The sequence below is a fragment of the Chiloscyllium plagiosum genome, unplaced genomic scaffold (genome assembly GCF_037043375.1).
Source record: "Chiloscyllium plagiosum isolate Xiang-an unplaced genomic scaffold, Cpla_swu_hap1 HiC_scaffold_29, whole genome shotgun sequence".
In the NCBI taxonomy this organism is placed as follows: Eukaryota; Metazoa; Chordata; class Chondrichthyes; order Orectolobiformes; family Hemiscylliidae; genus Chiloscyllium; species Chiloscyllium plagiosum.
The window spans coordinates 6,752,840-6,769,640 of NW_028270167.1; the positions used below are offsets into that span (position 1 = coordinate 6,752,840).

The 16,801-nt window shown below is 40.2% G+C and overlaps 1 protein-coding gene across 1 annotated transcript; it reads left to right on the top strand.

Moving 5' to 3' along the window:
- Positions 1–6,567: 6,567 nt before the first annotated feature.
- ttc36 (tetratricopeptide repeat domain 36) lies at positions 6,568–10,423 on the top strand. Its single transcript, XM_043676504.2, has 3 exons — positions 6,568–6,828; positions 7,789–7,977; positions 10,062–10,423. Exons 1-3 carry the CDS (start codon positions 6,723–6,725, stop codon positions 10,334–10,336), a joined length of 570 nt encoding a protein of 189 aa, XP_043532439.1. The 5' UTR covers positions 6,568–6,722; the 3' UTR covers positions 10,337–10,423.
- Positions 10,424–16,801: the final 6,378 nt, after the last annotated feature.

Here is a 16,801-nt window from a genome sequence, read left to right on the forward strand (position 1 = left end):
GCCTTCCCTGTGTGGTTTTAAAGTTCAGGTAATGGGGGTTCTACTGGAATGGGTTGGTGGGAGGGGGGCTGGGTGGGAGGACGTTGGGGGTGGTGGGGGGAAGCAGTTCTGTATGCACTGACAGTTGTGAAGACAGAATCTGAAATGCTGTACAAATGACTGCTGGTTGCTTTTACACAATACCAAGCTAAGACAAACTTGGTTATTACCTTTTTAGTTAGTATGTGTGTTACTAAACTTCTGCAGGTTAAGTCCATAATGGAAGAGAACAGTGACTAGCAGTGGGCAATTTGGTTTGTGTTTCCTGGCGCACCCCTCTACTGCATTGCAGGGCATTTCAGAAAAGGGGCAACAATTTGATTACCAATTTTTGTTGACATTTTATTCATAAGTTTTTTTTCATAACTAGTTGAAAGAACATACGAAGCATCGGTTTACAGTCCCAGTAAGAAATTAAACATGTACAATGACCTGCAGTTTTTGTCAATTCATTTATAATTATATGGATTAGAAAAAGGTTTTTAAAGCAGTATTGTTGATTTTTAACCGCCTTTAGCTATCTGGGGCTTAAAAATTGCCTTCAATGCCCATAGTCCTACCCAAAGATGTGTAGTATTCAAAGGATTGGATGAGTAGTTCAGAGAGTTATTTGTGTGGGGTCAGTTAGTTCAGTTGGCTAGGTGGCTGGTTTGCAATGCAAGGAGATGCCAATCGTGTGGGTTCAATTCCTGCACCAGCTGTGGCTCTTCTCAACCTCGCATCTTGCCTGAGTCATGGTCACCCTCAGTTTAAACCACCACCAGTCATCTCTCCCTGATAAAAGAGCAATTCTATGGTCTGTTAAGACTATGGTGAATTTGCCTTTTATCTTTTGTATGGGCATCCAGTATTCTTTGATTCTTCTCCGAGACTCCACTCATAATAGAACTGTGGGTATAACCTGCATCAGATAGATTGCAGCAGTTCAAGAAAGCAGCTCACCACCAACTCCTTGTGGCAGTTATGGATGGACAACTGATGCTGGCTTTTTTAATGACACCCAAATCCTATGAACGAACAAAAAAAACCTTTGAATTTGTTGAGAAGGCTAGAAATTTTGAACAAATCGAATAAGTGTGCAAACAATGAATAGAATCATGTGCAAGTCTGAATACACTTACAAACCTTTAGTTGCCCAAAGCCTAGAGGAAGCACTACACATTTGGGGTATAATGGCTTATTGGGTTATTGATGCAAAGGGGCTTTGGCATGCTTTTTGAATGCAGTGTTTATCTCGCGTAGTTTTAATGTGATGGATTGCAGGGTCTCAGCTCTATGGCTTGTCCCTCATCAACCTTATATTGAAACCCCATTTGTGTTACTAAATTAAATGCTGTACTGTATTAATTCTGAAGCAGGGTTTGGGCTTGCGTGAATTTTTTTCTGATCCTCATGTTCCCACTAACAGGAAGTAACTTGACAATAAGTGTCTTTATCTTGATAGGAATTTGCAGAGATTTTAAATAGTACTTTTTATTCCAGAGTGGATTTCTAGTGACTGTGGGTAATGAATTATGACATTGTGCAAAGGTTATTATAGATGTTCTTCCTTAACTCTCACTATCTATAACCCCAGCAGAGATTTTTAATAAATAATATCATCTGTATTTGTTTGAAACCCCTTGAACATATAGGACATTTGAATATAACTGTATTTTTTAAAAAATTAGAATGGAAAGAGGGAGAGGTTCTTTTTCGAGTAGGTAGGAAGAAATAGGTAACTATGATAGCACAGTGAACCAGGTGGTGACAGCCTGAGTACGTGTACCAAAGCCTTCATTCATGGGAATGAATGAATCATTGTGTTTCTTGCAGGCCATGCCTCCTAGCCAACTTTCTCCTTAATTCAGAGCCAAGAGACAGAATAGTTGTATAGCCATCAAACCAGGCATTTGAACAGGAGATACCATTGTCTTTTGACACCCTTATTTGGCCTTCAGTCTGGCTGGTAATGTGGCATTCACAGTTTTTAAATCTGGTCACAGTTTTTTCCGTTTCAGTGTCGCCTCTGAGAGGTGCGAGAGTGGAAAAGTGGGTAATCTGCTGAGAAGGAACTTGACTCCCCATGTTTCTATACCATTGATGAAACCCTTTCCATATTTTTACAGCGTTAAATGCTTACAGTCACCCCAATCCCACATCTTTATAAAGACTTGGTTGGGCATAGGGGTTTGGGTGGAGAATTGTGGCAAATCTAAAGAAATGGCTAGTTGCTAGTTCGCTTTTGTTTACAGATGTCGCTGCTTTTTTTTTGTCGATACGGCTGTTCGAACCTTGAGCACAAAGCTGCCATGAGTTCCTTTGTGTTGGCAGTTGAACTTTTTAAAAACCATTATAACCCGCGCCATACAGTGTATATAATAAAGTGCCAGGTTATTTGTTTTTTTTTTTAATTGAGATTTTTAGACAATTAGCTGAAGTTTGAAAACCTGCCAATTAACAATTGAAAATACTGCCATAGTGCATATATATATTTTTTTATTACAATTTATTTATTTAATTTGGGGTCTTTTTGTTGACTGTGTACTCTGTGCAGCTATCTATTGTTTGGGGTGCTGCTCAATAAATGGCAGATACCCACATGTTGCTCACTCCATGTGCTGGACTGAGTTCAACAAGGACACTTGGTATTGGATGCTGCAAGCTTCTTGTAGGTTTATCCCAAATGAATGAAGAGCCACTTAGATCCATGCAACCTCCATACCTCTGTAGTTTTTGTGGGTGGTTGGAATAGTGCTCATGCAGTGGCAGATATACTTATTTCTGGGACATTCATGCCATTTGAAGGATTAGCTTTTGGCAGGAAGTACCTCTGTAACAACTTATTATTCTTATACCTTCCCCATGAGATGTGATCTGTCAGAAATAGCTGCATTAGCATCAGGCGCATTCTTCTGAGCAGCATCCACGAGGCTTGATCTTCATTTTAAACACCAAAGTAAAGAAAAATCTATTTTTAATGCTGCTGTTGTCCTTTTGCACCATTTCATAAGTTTCAGTCTACACGTTTAGTATCTTTGTAAAGCAGTTGAGGTATTGTCTCGCCTCAATTTTGCCTCAGAACTGGCATACCACTACTGCAGAAATGAGTTTTCAGCTCGGTCTCTTGGATTGCAGAATAGTCAAGGTTAGACATGTCTTCATGATTGCCATTAACAATCCATAGAAATATTTACAGAGGTTTGCTGTATTTTGCTCTCTGTAGAAATTGTGTATTTTATTTTCATTCTCCTATTGGATCATTTCATTGTCCTATCCTGTAACCGGGTTGGAACTGATGAAATGTGTGTCCTCATGTAGAGTGGAAGATTACAAGCTAATCACATGGAATAATTTGGCTCAAACTCATGAAGGCCAGGCAAGGAAGGACTTTAGTATTTTAAAAAAAAAATGGTTTAACATTGTCCCTTTTGCAATCCAGTATAGTAGGACACAGCGGTTTTACAATGAATGTATCTTTTTCTAATGACTGAACTTCTTACTCAAAATTTTTTAAAATGAGTAATACACCATAAAGTTTGTTCAATGAGATACACAATCCCATCTGGAAAAGAAAATGCGGGTTAATTTGAAGGGCTGGTTCTCATCTTGTCTATTTAGCATCCATTTCAAAGCAATACGATGTTTACGGTAAATCTGTAGAGATCATGAAAAACCATCATGTCTTGATAGTTTAAAAGTACATAGTTATCAGTCCTAGTTCAGAAAGTAATATCAATGAGGGGGAATGCAGAACCTACAATTTCTGAATTGTGTTTAGAGAACATAATGCTTCAATGATAATTTCCCAAGATTTTTAAAATATTTAAACACTATTCTTTTTATTGTCTGAAGAATAGACAGCTGACTATATAACTACTAGATGGGGCGGGAAGGGGAATATGCATTTTAAATTATTTTTTAAAAATTAGGGTACACCTTGTGTCTGAACATCCCTGTTCTCTGTGACTAGGACGCTTGCCTTTTCTCTCCCATATCCCACCGGAACGGAATTATATTTATATGTGTGTTTTCCGTTAATGTGAATATATTTTTATGTCTCTTTTGAGATGAATACACAAAGTAGTAGATGTAAAATGTTCCAGGTCTGAGAAACCTTTCGTGAGAAATTTGTTTTATTTTTATTCATGACAAGGTAATTTGTAAACCTTTTTTAATTATTTTTTTCAGTCTTTTTTGTGTTCCTGTAAATTGTTATTTTTTACATTGCTCTTGCAAAACATTATTAACAATCTGATTAGTGCATCAGTGTTAAACCATATCATGGTAATGAAGGTAATTTTAATTCAGAAAAACTGAAAGCTATGCTAAAGAATGAATGTAAAAAAAATTGTACATAGTTGTAAAAATGTTTCTAAGCGTCATTTTCTATGCACTTTTTTTATTTAAGTGATAGTTTAATTAATAAACATGTCCAGTTTATCCTTGGAGATACTTTAAATATATTTTGTGTATTTCATGCGGGTTTGGGTTTTCTTTAATCGTTTTTTTCTCATACCACTTCTGCCTGACTCTGGTGCTAAAAGTGCTCAGCCACCTCACCTAAGTGTATGGTCTTCATTTGAGAGCGTTAGGAGGGTCATTGGTAGGTAATGTTGTTCTGGGGGCATTACAGTGCAGAATTCCTTTTTTCCGACTATTATCCCCAGAGGAGAGCTGAATCCCATTGTAGTAGCTCGTGTCTGTGCCTGTATTTTGAAGAGGCAACTTACCGTAGAGAAAGATCTCAGATTCTTGGCCTGTGTTTCTGCCTGGTTCTGAATGCAAGTCAGAATGCAAACTGTTCCATACTGGAGGATGCACGATAGGGTTGGATCATGGGTAATCCTTATTGCAGATGTTCCAATTATAAATAGTAGGATCCAGATCACAGAAAAAAAAATTGCAGCCATGACCTCAGTGGAAAAAAAACTTCAAAATAAATCCTGGAATTCCCTCACCACTTTCTTGGTTTGTGACAATTCCCATGTTGAGTTTTGGGAGTGAGTTGCAATTTTTCTCCTCTTATCTATAAATGACATGGACGGTAAAGGGAAATAAAATATAAATAATGGAAGTGACCTTGCATTAATTTTGATGAAGTATGCAATAAATCTTGCTGGAGACTGCAGAAATCTGAGGACAGTTGAGATGGAGGAGTGGCCTTTGAATGATTTGAAATCAGGGGTGAGAATTTTAAAATCTAGGCATAGAGGGTGTTAAGAGACCTGCACCCTGACAAGTACATAGGAAACCAGCACCCCACTGAGTCAGCACTTAGCTACCACTTACACTTTATCAAGCACAAGTGTGCAGTGTGTTCAGTACCAAGAAAAGCCTCACAACACCAATAGAAGATACTGCCCAGCCTTAGTCTTTGACTATGTTTATGGGTATTTTTATTTCCTGTCACGGGCTGGGTTGGGTCACTTCCTGAAAGTAAAATGCACCTACACATTGCCAGTGAATCTTCACAGTCAACATGTCTGTTTGAAACATCTTATTTCATGCTCCAAAGATAAAAGGTAACTGTTATGACACAGAAATATCCAGGAAAGATTGAAGCTGATGTGTTTAATGGATTTGAATGTTGAAAATCATCTTGTTTCATTTTCCCAGTAAGGCGGAGTTCTGTTTTTACTTGGCTACAATCAGTGAAAAAGTATAATTGCCCCTTGTAATTGCAGTGTGCTCCATGTTGAAAGCCCAGCAATCTAATTGCACACAGCAAGATTCCACACACAGTGATGAGATTAAGACCAATTAACATGTTCTTGATGATGTTAGATCGGGGGAAGTATTGGTGAAGACACAAAAAGAACTTCATGCCTTTCCATGTGAACTTTGACATTCAGAACCAAAATGAGCATCAGTTGAAGTCACATGAAAATTACATCACAGCACTTGCTTTACACTCTACTGGAGTGTCAGTGTAGGTTAGGCTTCAGCCTGGGTTAACATGAAAAAGACTTGACTCTGAGTCAAAGTACTTTCAGATGGTGAGCACTGCAGATGCTGGACAGTCAGAGTGGATAAAGAATGGATCTTAAAAAGCATAGCAGGTCAAGCAGCATCAGAGGGGATGGGGAGTCAACGTTTCAGGTCGGAACCTTTCATCAGGACCTGATCTGAAACATCGGCTCCTCTGAAGCTACTTGAACTGCTGTGCTTTTTCCAGCTCCACAGTTTATCCATTCTGAGTCAAGGTAGCAAATGCTACCATTTGCAGTTAGAATGTATTGTTGACAATGTGCTTAATCTTGATATGAAGTCAATTTTATTTCAGTACTTAAATTTGTATTATCCTAAAAGATTTTCTCTCATTCCTTTAATCATGTCTCTTGCAAAGTTTGTGCCTTTGCTGATTTGCACAGTATCAGCTGGATACTGAACAATAAGGTCCTACCTCAGAAAGGGGGACCTGGAATCAATGGTTAAGAGTGGGGCTCTGACTGAAGGTCTGCTGCTTGCTGTCTTTGGGAATGATCTTTGGTTTCTACAAAGCCTGTGTTGTCAGATATTCTGTGGTTGATGTCATTGCTGTTTACAACTGTGCGCAGGTCAGTGCTCTGACCATTGGCATCCGCCCCACAGTCCCATTGGCTGGAGTGAAGTCTGAAGTCCACTCCACAAGCTTAGATAGAGGAATATGTTGTGAACAAGTTGTACCTATTTGCAAGAAATTTTCACATCGACCCCAGGAAATGTCTACCCTCAGTGACCAAGCTGTGCTGCAGACTATCTTCAACCCCAACAATCCTTTTGGCAACAATCTTGGGTTGGAAGCAGAGGTTGATCTAACTGATGATGGTGAGTATTTGACAGTTTAATTTGTTTATTTTGGCTAAAGAGCTTTGTGTTACCCTTTAGAAAAGCAGTTTTGCTTGTGGATGTTGTAGTGAGGGCAAGATCAGATTTTGCAGTGACGTTCACCTGTACTCACTGGTGTCAAATGTAGTGCAAACTTGAGTGTAGTATGTGAATGTCTGCCTGTGGCTCGTGAGCACTGTGAGGGTCAGCTCCCAGGAGCTTACACCCTAGTGAAAGTTGGTGTTTTTGGATCCTGTTTCTGATTGACAGCCCTGGGAACCTCTATCCCAGCAATGGTCAATGCCTTGGGAATACATATATTTGAGAATTAATGTCTGAGAACATTAAACCAACAAAGTCAATCCTCTTCAGAGTTGTACCCCACAAAAAGCCAGTCCCCATCTATCCTGTTTTGGAGTTAGATTAAGCACTTTCGGAACCCCATTGCACAGAAGGCACTTGACCTCAGAAAATCAGTACCCTGCAACAGTTTACATTTATGTAGCACCTTTTAATATTGTAAAATAGTCCAGACTGCTTCAACAAGGGATTGTTAAGACAGGAAAGAAAGTTTGGGATATTCAGGGAGGGGGATTCTAACCTTATGGACTAGGCAATTGAATGTCATTTGTGGAAAACTGACACTAGGAAAGCTCACAAGGCCAAAGCTTGAAGACTGCAGACATCTGAGGACAGTGTAAATGCAAGAGAGGCCTTTGAGTGACTTGAAATCAAGGATGAGAATTTTAAAATGAAGGCATAGAGAGTGGTAGGGGACCTGCAGCCTGGCAAGTTTCAGTACATAGGAAACCAGCTCCCAAACTACTGCTCATACCCTCTCACGCTGAGATCATGCTCCCTCTGCAGTGGGCTGTCAACTGGGGTTAAATAGGGGGGAATGTTTAAGTTTATTTTGGAACCTTTGATTATCTGTGTAACCCATCTCGGTGTTATGTTTAGATAGCAAGTTTGATCCAGTCTTAGTGCAACAGGCTAAACAGTTGGAACTGCATGGAGTTTCCCTGGCAGAATCTGGGAATGTGGATGCAGCTGTGGAAGTATTCACTCGGGCCATAGCGATCCTCCCTGAGCGAGCATCTGGCTACAACAACCGAGCACAGAGTCTGCGCCTGATGGGAGACACAACAGGTAAAGATCCAGGAATACCATAGCACTGATGGGGTGGGGTGCAAACTTTTTTATTAAATGGGAACTTACCTTTAGCCATTTGTGTTCATACAGTGCACTGACTGTCTTGTCTGTGATGATGGATGAGTGTTTGGGGGAATAGGAGGATGCACAGGTGAATTGTGTTGTGCAATGGATGGATGGACAAATGGCAACGGTGAATCTATTTTCATGAACTGAAAATGACTGATGGGTATGATGATGTGTGGATGGTCTAGTGGGTGTAACAGTGGCTTAATGGATAATAAATGGTGGTGGGATAATTAATGTATGGGATGACAGGTTTAATGATGGATAAGTTGATGGATGATAGAAATAACAACCTAATAGATTGACAGAGTCAAAGCTAGACAGGGGAAAGAGAAATGTATGTGGAAAATGGGTCTGCTAATGCATGGTTGGAATGGTATTTCCACATGCTCTGTTAATATACTTCAAAGTTGAAGAAAGTAAATCTGTTAAAAATGATATTTGCATCTAGTTTCTACTCATTAAGTGATCACAACAATGAACAGCAGCAGCCAAAAAACTGAGGACATTGCAGCTGATATGCAATCTTTACTGATAGTTATAACTGTTCTCCAGTACTCACCATTGACAATGGTCTTAAAAGACTGAATAAGGTCTTGCAGGAAGGATGTTTCCCCTGGCTAACTGAGGGGGTAGGCCTTGAATTAAGGGACACAGTCTCCGAACAAGGGGCGTGCCAGAGTGAGATGAGGAATCTTTTCACTCAGGATAGTGCTTTTTTTTGCAACTGTCTAGCCCAGAGGACTGTGGAAGTGCAACCTTTGAATGCATTCAATAGATTTTGAGATATTGACATAAAGGATATGTATGTGAAATAGGTATTGAGTCGGAAAATCAGCTTTGATCTAGTTGAGTGGCAGAGCACCTTTGAGGAGCTAAATAGTGTTTTGCTATGTCCTATAGAGCTAGTGGTGGTGATATAGCATTAACAAAGCATATATTCAATTGTCGAGAAGGAAAGGTAGTGAGATGTGTGGATTACGAAACTTCTTTCTCGCTTCTTTAGTATATTGTTTAGGATGTAGTATTAATTCACAGTTCCACCTATTCCCACCAACCTTCCCATCTTCTGTCCCCCTACCCTGCACCAGTTTAAGGAACTACTGAGCTCTGCCTGCAGCCTAGGTTTATTTCCACTCAGGCAATGACTTTATTCAAGGAGTTCTGAAACTGAATGTGGTCAGCTTTGGTTACCAAGACTGGAATATCACAGTATGACATCTTCCTAAAGATGTTGGTGAGACCGCACCTGGAGTATGCTGTGGAGATTGGGGCTCCTTGCCTAAGGCAGGACAGATGGTAGATGATGAGAATATGTTTCTTCTGGCTGGGGAATCTAGAATACAACCCAATTTCAAAATAAGGGTTTGGCCATAGAAGCATCGGCAGAAAAAAGTTCTCACTCACAAGTTATATACCTGGATGTTCAGCTATTGAGCGTATTTAAGATTAGATTAGATTAGTTTTCCTACAGTGTGGAAACAGGCCCTTCGGCCCAACAAGTCCACACCGACTCTCTGAAGAGCAACCCACCCAGACCCATTCCCCTGCATTTACCCCTGACTAATGCACCTAACACTACGGGCAATTTAGCGTGGCCAATTCACATAACCTGCACATCTTTGGACTATGGGAGGAAAACGAAGTACCCTGAGGAAACCCACGCAGACACGGGGAGAATGTGCAAACTCCACACAGACAGTTGCCTGAGGTGGGAATTGAACCCGGGTCCCTGGCCTGTGAGGCAGCAGTGCTAACCGCTGAGCCACCGTGCTGCCCCCAAAGACACATTTGATAGGTTTCAGGAAATTAGATGTTGAGGAAATGAGATTTGTGTGACCGTTGGTCAAGACTTTCTGATCTGCTATAGATCACTATATACAGATAGTGGAGGGCAATCAAAGGGTCAAATGCCTACTCTGATCACCATTATTCTGGTTCTCTCAGTTGACATTTTATATATTGAATCATCAAGAGACACTTGGCTCACTAACAGATAATTTTATCCATCTCAGGGGCCAAGAGTGACCTGAACAAAGCAGTTGATCTCAGCGAAGGAAGAGGACGGACAGCCAGTTTGGCTTTGGTTCAGCGAGGGCTTCTTTACCGACTCTACGGCCAGGATGAAGAGGCTCTGCAGGACTTCAGAAAAGCGGCGGATCTAGGCAATAGATTTGCCAAGTATCAAGTGACCATCATGAATCCTTATGCAGCTCTGTGCAACCGCATGCTAGCCAAGATGGTGGCCAACCTAAGGAATCCAGAACCTCCTACTACTCCCTCTGTGTAAAGGCTTATGTGCTTTTTTTTAATATAAGGGTTTGCTGAGCATGTTGTTCCTTCCTCCTGTCATTAATGATAAATAATGCCCAAAACATTTCTGTGTCTTGTCTCCTGTTTCCGAGTTGTCCTCTCAGCCAGCTGATGATTAAAATTCATTGCCTTCATATTTAGAGAGGTTATTCCAAGTCTTGTAGGTCCCCACACCTCTGTCTGCACAACATTGAGAATTGATAATGTTGCCCTTTTTTTAATCAGTAATAATGAGGACTGTAATCAATCCTTGCACTGAGGAGACGGCTGGGACTCCATCACAAGTTATTAGACTGAGAGTCTGCTGTTTAACCCCATGTTAGCTGTTTGTCTCATTTTAAGCTTTTCTCCTCTCTGTGAAAAGACTTCAGTTCATACTAAAACTAAGTTCATTAGGTTAAATTCAGCCTGCCAGAAATTAAATCACCGTGGGGAAATAGGCTTTGCAAAACATTAACCTACATTGCATATGAAGCTCTGAATTTGTAGTTCACACAGTTAGTAATGAATGCTCTTTGTCAACATACAAGTAATGGATCTCAGAGCATGGCTCCTCCAATTAACTCTTACCAAGAGGATGGGAATCCTTTGGCTGACCAATCTCTGACCTTTGCGACCTGGGGTTTTGCCCAATGGTAAACCCCTGCAATAGCAGAGAAAGGAAGTGGTACGTAGTCTGACACAGACTATATTAGTCTTAGAAAAGTGCATTTATGCTTCTAAAGGGGTAGAGTAAGTTTTGGTTATTTACATGGTTACAAAGATATTGACAGGAAAGGTCAGGGTAGGTGAAAGCAAACTGTCCTCTGGGGATTCCAGACATATGGCATAATCTGAGGATTAGAGCCAGAGCTTTCAGGAGAGATGTCAGGAAGCATTTCTACACACAAAGGGTGGTAGAGATTTGGAACTCTCTTCCACAAACAGCAGTGGATGTTGAATTTGTCTTTTTTTGAATCTGAGAATGTACTGTTTCAGTATTCCAAAGAGAATAATGCCAATAACTTGAAATGTCAAGGTGGGACATTGCTTCATTTAAAAGCTGCAAAAATAAATCAACCTGCTAATTGATCTTATTTCACTATCAATTTGCATTTCAAAATTGAAGTGTGTATGGGGTCTTTATTCATTCATGGGATGTGAGTGACCCTGGCTGGGCAAACATTTACTGCCCATCCTTACTCCTTGAAGTAAGCAGCATGCGAAGGCCATTTCAGAAGTTATTTAAGAATCAGCCACATTGCCACGGGTCTGAAGTCACATGTAGACCAAAATAGGTAAGGACGGCCAATGTCCTTCATTTGTGAAACACATGAGATTTCACAACAATTGACAATAGTGATTAGACCATATTTTTTATTGAATTCAAATTACATCATCTGACATGGAGGAATTCAAGCCCATGTCCACAGAACATTAAACTGGATTACTAGCCTGCGACCCTCTGATAATGACTTTCACTTACAAGTGTCATCTTGCTTTTTCAGCTCAAGTTTTTGAAGTGTCACTTGACCCTGTAAACTTCTGACTCCTGGTGATACTGCTCGCAGTTCACATCACATAGTGCCAAAGTCTTTCACATAAATGCATATCAAGAAATGTTAATAAAGAAAAGTGCTGGAGCAGTGGAATTTCAACTATAGCTTGATTGACACTTTGGACAAAAAGATGTTGCCTAAGTTGGTCTTGCAGAGAGCTGGCACAAACTCTGGCTGAATGGCCATCCCAAATGGTATACATTTTGTAACTAAAAAAACCAGTATGCAGAAAATAATGAATTTTAGTTTTGCTGAATGTCATCCAGGCCACTAGATGGTGCAGTTAGCAGTATGGAAGTGCAATGTCACCCTCTGTTGGCAAGAGAGCAAAAATATGTCAATAATTGGTGGCCTTTTAATGATTTGGAAGATAATGATTTGTATAATGCCAGTGATGCAGTGAGTCATCCCAAGGCACTTCACAACAGTGTAATCATTCAAAATTTGACACAACACTGCAGGAAGATATATTAGGAGAGTTGGTTAGAAATATTTGCTAAAGAAATATGTTTTAATCTCATGAAGTGAGAGAGAGTTGGAAATAGTTGGGGGGGGGATGGAATTTGAGAGCTAAATAGCTGAAAGTGCAGTCACTCATAACCAGTTGATGGAAAGTAGGGATTGTAAGGGACCTGATAGTGTTCAGAGATCCAGGAATGTTATGGAACTGCATAGGTGTTTGCAACAGTAGGGAGAGGTTGAGACCATGGATTAGAAACGGAAGAGATAAGTGTTAGTCATGGCATTGGTGGACCGGGATCTGATGTGGTCAGCAACGTTGTCACAAGTCACTCAACAGAGAAGCTAAAGAAGGAAGGCAAAAGTGTGGTGGGAGGTCTGGAAGCCAACTGCTCAATCAAAATGATGTGCTTTAATAAGACTTCTAAAGCTAGTGAACAAAACCTTTAGTAAAGGTCTTGGCTTACAGATTTTGTTTTGCATTAAATTTTGCACAGTTGGAGAAATCTTGGATTTTGAAATCAAGTCTTTTTCACTGATTTTCATCTAAATGAAGATAGACTTGTGACCTGGAGATTCCTAAAATCCTGTGTTTGTTCTTTGTCTCTCTTTCAACCTCTCCCTACTGTTGCAAACACCTATGCAGTTCCATAACATTCCTGGATCTCTGAACACTATCAGGTCCCTTACAATCCCTACTTTTCATCAACTGATTATCAGTGACTGCACTTTCAGCTGTTTAGCTCTCAAATTCCATCCCCCCCAACTATTTCCAACTCTCTCACTTCATGAGATTAAAACATATTTCTTTAGCAAATACTTCTAACCAACTCTCCTAATATATCTTCCTGCAGTGTTGTGTACATAATTGGTCACAATGTATCAACAGAGTTTTCAGTCCATTATTTTCAGGGGCTTCCTTTCCTGAAACCACTATATATATATATATATATATATATATATATATATAGGGATATATATATATATATATACACACATACACATACACACATGATCTAGAATGGTTAAAAATTACAGCACGCAGATGTGCAGAGGGACTTGAGTGTCCTTGTGCATGAATCACAGAAGGTTGGTCTGCAGGTGCAGCAGGTAGTTAAGAAGGCAAATGGAATTTTGTCCTTCATTGCTAAGGGGATTAAGTTTAAATGCAGGGAGGTTATGTAGGGTGCTGGTGTGGCCATATCTAGAGTACCCCAGTTTTGGTCTCCTTGCTTGAGAAAGGATGTATTGGCTCTAGAGGGAGTGCAGAGGAGGTTTGCCAATTGATTCCAGAGTTCAGGTGGTTGACTTATGAGGAGAGACTGAGTAGACTGGGATTGTATTCATTGGAATTTAGAATCGGGGAGGGGGGGGGGTATCTTTTAGAAAAATATAAAATTATAAAGTGAATAGATAAGATAGAAGTGGAGAGGCTGTTTCGACTCACAGGTGAAAATAGTTCAGGAGAGCAAAGACTAACATTTAGGAGCACCAGATTGAGGAATAAATTGAGAAGGTACTTCTTCACCCAGTGGGTTGTGAATCTGTGGAATTCCCTCTCCAGTGAAGTAGTTGAGACTTCCTCATTGAACGTTTTTAAAGCTAAGATTTTTTTTGAACAATGAAGGAATTAAGGGTTATGGTGAGAAGGTTGTTAAGTGGAGTTGAGGCCACAAAAAGATCAGCCATGATCTTATTGAATGGCGGAGCAAGCTTGATGGGCCAGATAGCCTATTCCTGCTCCTCGGTCTTATATTATGTAGAACATTTTAAATGGTCAGGTAGAAGGTGCTGCAGAGGGAAAGCTTTTCAGTGTGAGAGCGAGTGAGTGGTGTAGTGGTATTGTGCACTGGACTAGTAATCTAGCTAATGTTCTGGTGATGAGGTTTTGAATCCTGCCTTGGAAGATAACGGCAAATGTATTCAATAAAAAATCTGGAATTGAATGGCCACAATTGTCATAAAAATCCATTTGGTTTGCTAATTCCCTTTAGGGAGTGGAATGTGCTGTCCTTATCTGGTCTGGCCAACATGTGACTCCAGATCAGATGAAGAATCAGTATAGCACAGGAATTTGGGGCTTTTTCGCATGTCCCTATTTCTGAGACAGGAGGCCCAGATTCAAGTCCCCCCTGCTCCAGAGGTGTGTAATAACATTTCTGAACAGGTTGATTGGAACAACACTGAATGTGGCCTTTGGACCCATCAAGTCAATGCTCGCTTTTTGAAAGAACAATCCAGATATTCCACTCCCTTTCTCTCTTTCTTTCCCTGCAGTTTGTTTCCTCCAAATATTTATCCAATTCCCTGTTTGAAGGCTACTATTGAACCAAACAGTGCATAAAACACATTTCCCTTCATTACCTTCAGTCATGTTAAATCTATACTCTCTGATTATCAAGTGTTCAGGCATTTAAAAAAAATTATGTATTCTCAATCTAAACTATTCCTCTATCACTATTAGGGTATTGTACAAACACATCAAACTGGTATCAGTGTTGTGGGATTTAGTTGCAAGTATGTTTACTAAGTAGTACAAGAATAAACTTGACTTCCCTTTCTGTAGTTAGATCAATTTAGACTTATCTTTCCTTTTATTGATTACCCAGCAAGGTGTTTATGAGACTGATTGTGGTTTTATTAATTGGTGGCTATTCCATTCTATAGACCAGTGATATAACGATCGGCGTAGGAGACCAGCCCCTTGAGCGTGCTCTGCCATTCAACTCAATCACTGATCTATTACCTCACAACAAATGTGTATTACAGTTTGTTGTTCATGAGTCCATGCAGAGATTATTGTTGTAGAATTATTGAAGAAGTCATTTAGATGTGCACTTGCAAAGCCAAGGTATGCAAGGCTATGAGCCAAACACTGGAAAGTAGTATTAGAACAGTTAGATGCTTTTTGACCAGCACCCCACATATTCAATGGGACAAGGAACTTTCTTCTATGCTGTAGATTTCTGTAAATCTATAACTAACAGCAAATCTAATTCTATATGAATGCAATTTGTTTTTCCGGGGTAAATGTGAATACAGTAAGTTGAGGCTGGGCTGTGACAGGGAGAGGGTTGTGTTTTTCAGGGTGAATGAAATACGATGGATTGAATTTACCCTCCATCTGGACCACATGGAGGACATTCTTATAAGAGTCTTTCCAGGGCGCCCCTCAAGTGTGACGATTAAAAGAAATGAAATGAAGCCAGAGCAATTTGTTTCAGGTGAAGTGACTTTACTCCTATCTCAGCTCATCTGTTGCTGAACCCCTCATCTCTACGTCTGTTACACCAAGACTTGATCATTTCACCTGATCACCATGTCAACTCATTAACTTGCAGTTTTGGAAGTCAATGCTATCCACAGACTGTAAGAAATGGGAACAGGAATAAGTGATTCAGCCTCTTGAGCCTGCTCCTCCATTCAATAGGAATATGGCTAATCTGCTCATCACGTCCATTTTCCTGCTTTTTTTCCCAATAATCCTTGACTCCCCTCCTGATCAAGAATCTATCTCAGCCTTAAATATACACAAGGACTTTGTCCCTCCAGCTCTCGATGGCAGGGAGTTCCAAAGACACTCAATCAACTGTGGGAAGAAATTCTTCCTGATCTCCATTTTAAATCGGTGCCCCTTTATTCTGAGACTATACCCTCTGGTCCTAAACTCTCCCACGAAGGGAAACTTCTTCAGCATTTACCCTGTCAAGCCCCTTAAGAATCCTCTTTAGATCACCCCTCATTCTTCTAAACTCCAGGGTGTGGAGTCCCAAACTGTTTAGCCTTTGCTCAGAAGACAATGCCTCCATATCAGGGATCATCCAAGTGAACCTTCTAACCTTGGCCTATACACTTAAAGAAAATTAGAGGAAGTATTTGGTTCCACAGCATTCTTTGCTGATCTCCTAAGTTGTACTCTCCATAAACTTGTGGTCATCCAAACCTCTCTTGCTGTTGTCTTAAAGTGCAACATGTCTTGTTCCCCTGTCACTCCTGAATTCAATGACCTACATTGTTTCCCAGTCAAGATAGGCTAGATTTTAAAATTCTTAACCTTAATTTGAAATATTGTTGTGGCTTGGGTGTTAATTTGTGTTTTGTAACATTCTTGTGAGGCACCTTTGGAAGCCTAATTATATCAAAGGTGCTGCATAAATGTAAGTTTGTGTTGTGAGGGGAGGGGTGAGGATGTGGTTGGGGGTGAGATCCACTGCCCATAGGTAAGGGAGAGAAAATTTGCCATCTCATCAGGAGAATTCAGGAGTTAAACATTAATCTCTACACTTCCACAGAGAAGCTCCGGAGAAAGATAACAGGTGGACATTCACCTGTGTTTTGCTTAAAGATCTAGGACGCTAACCTGCAAGTATTTAAATCTGCTGGGAACTTTCATACCCCAAAATCTATTCAAATCTATCTAAACCAGTTCAAATCCTGGGCGTGCC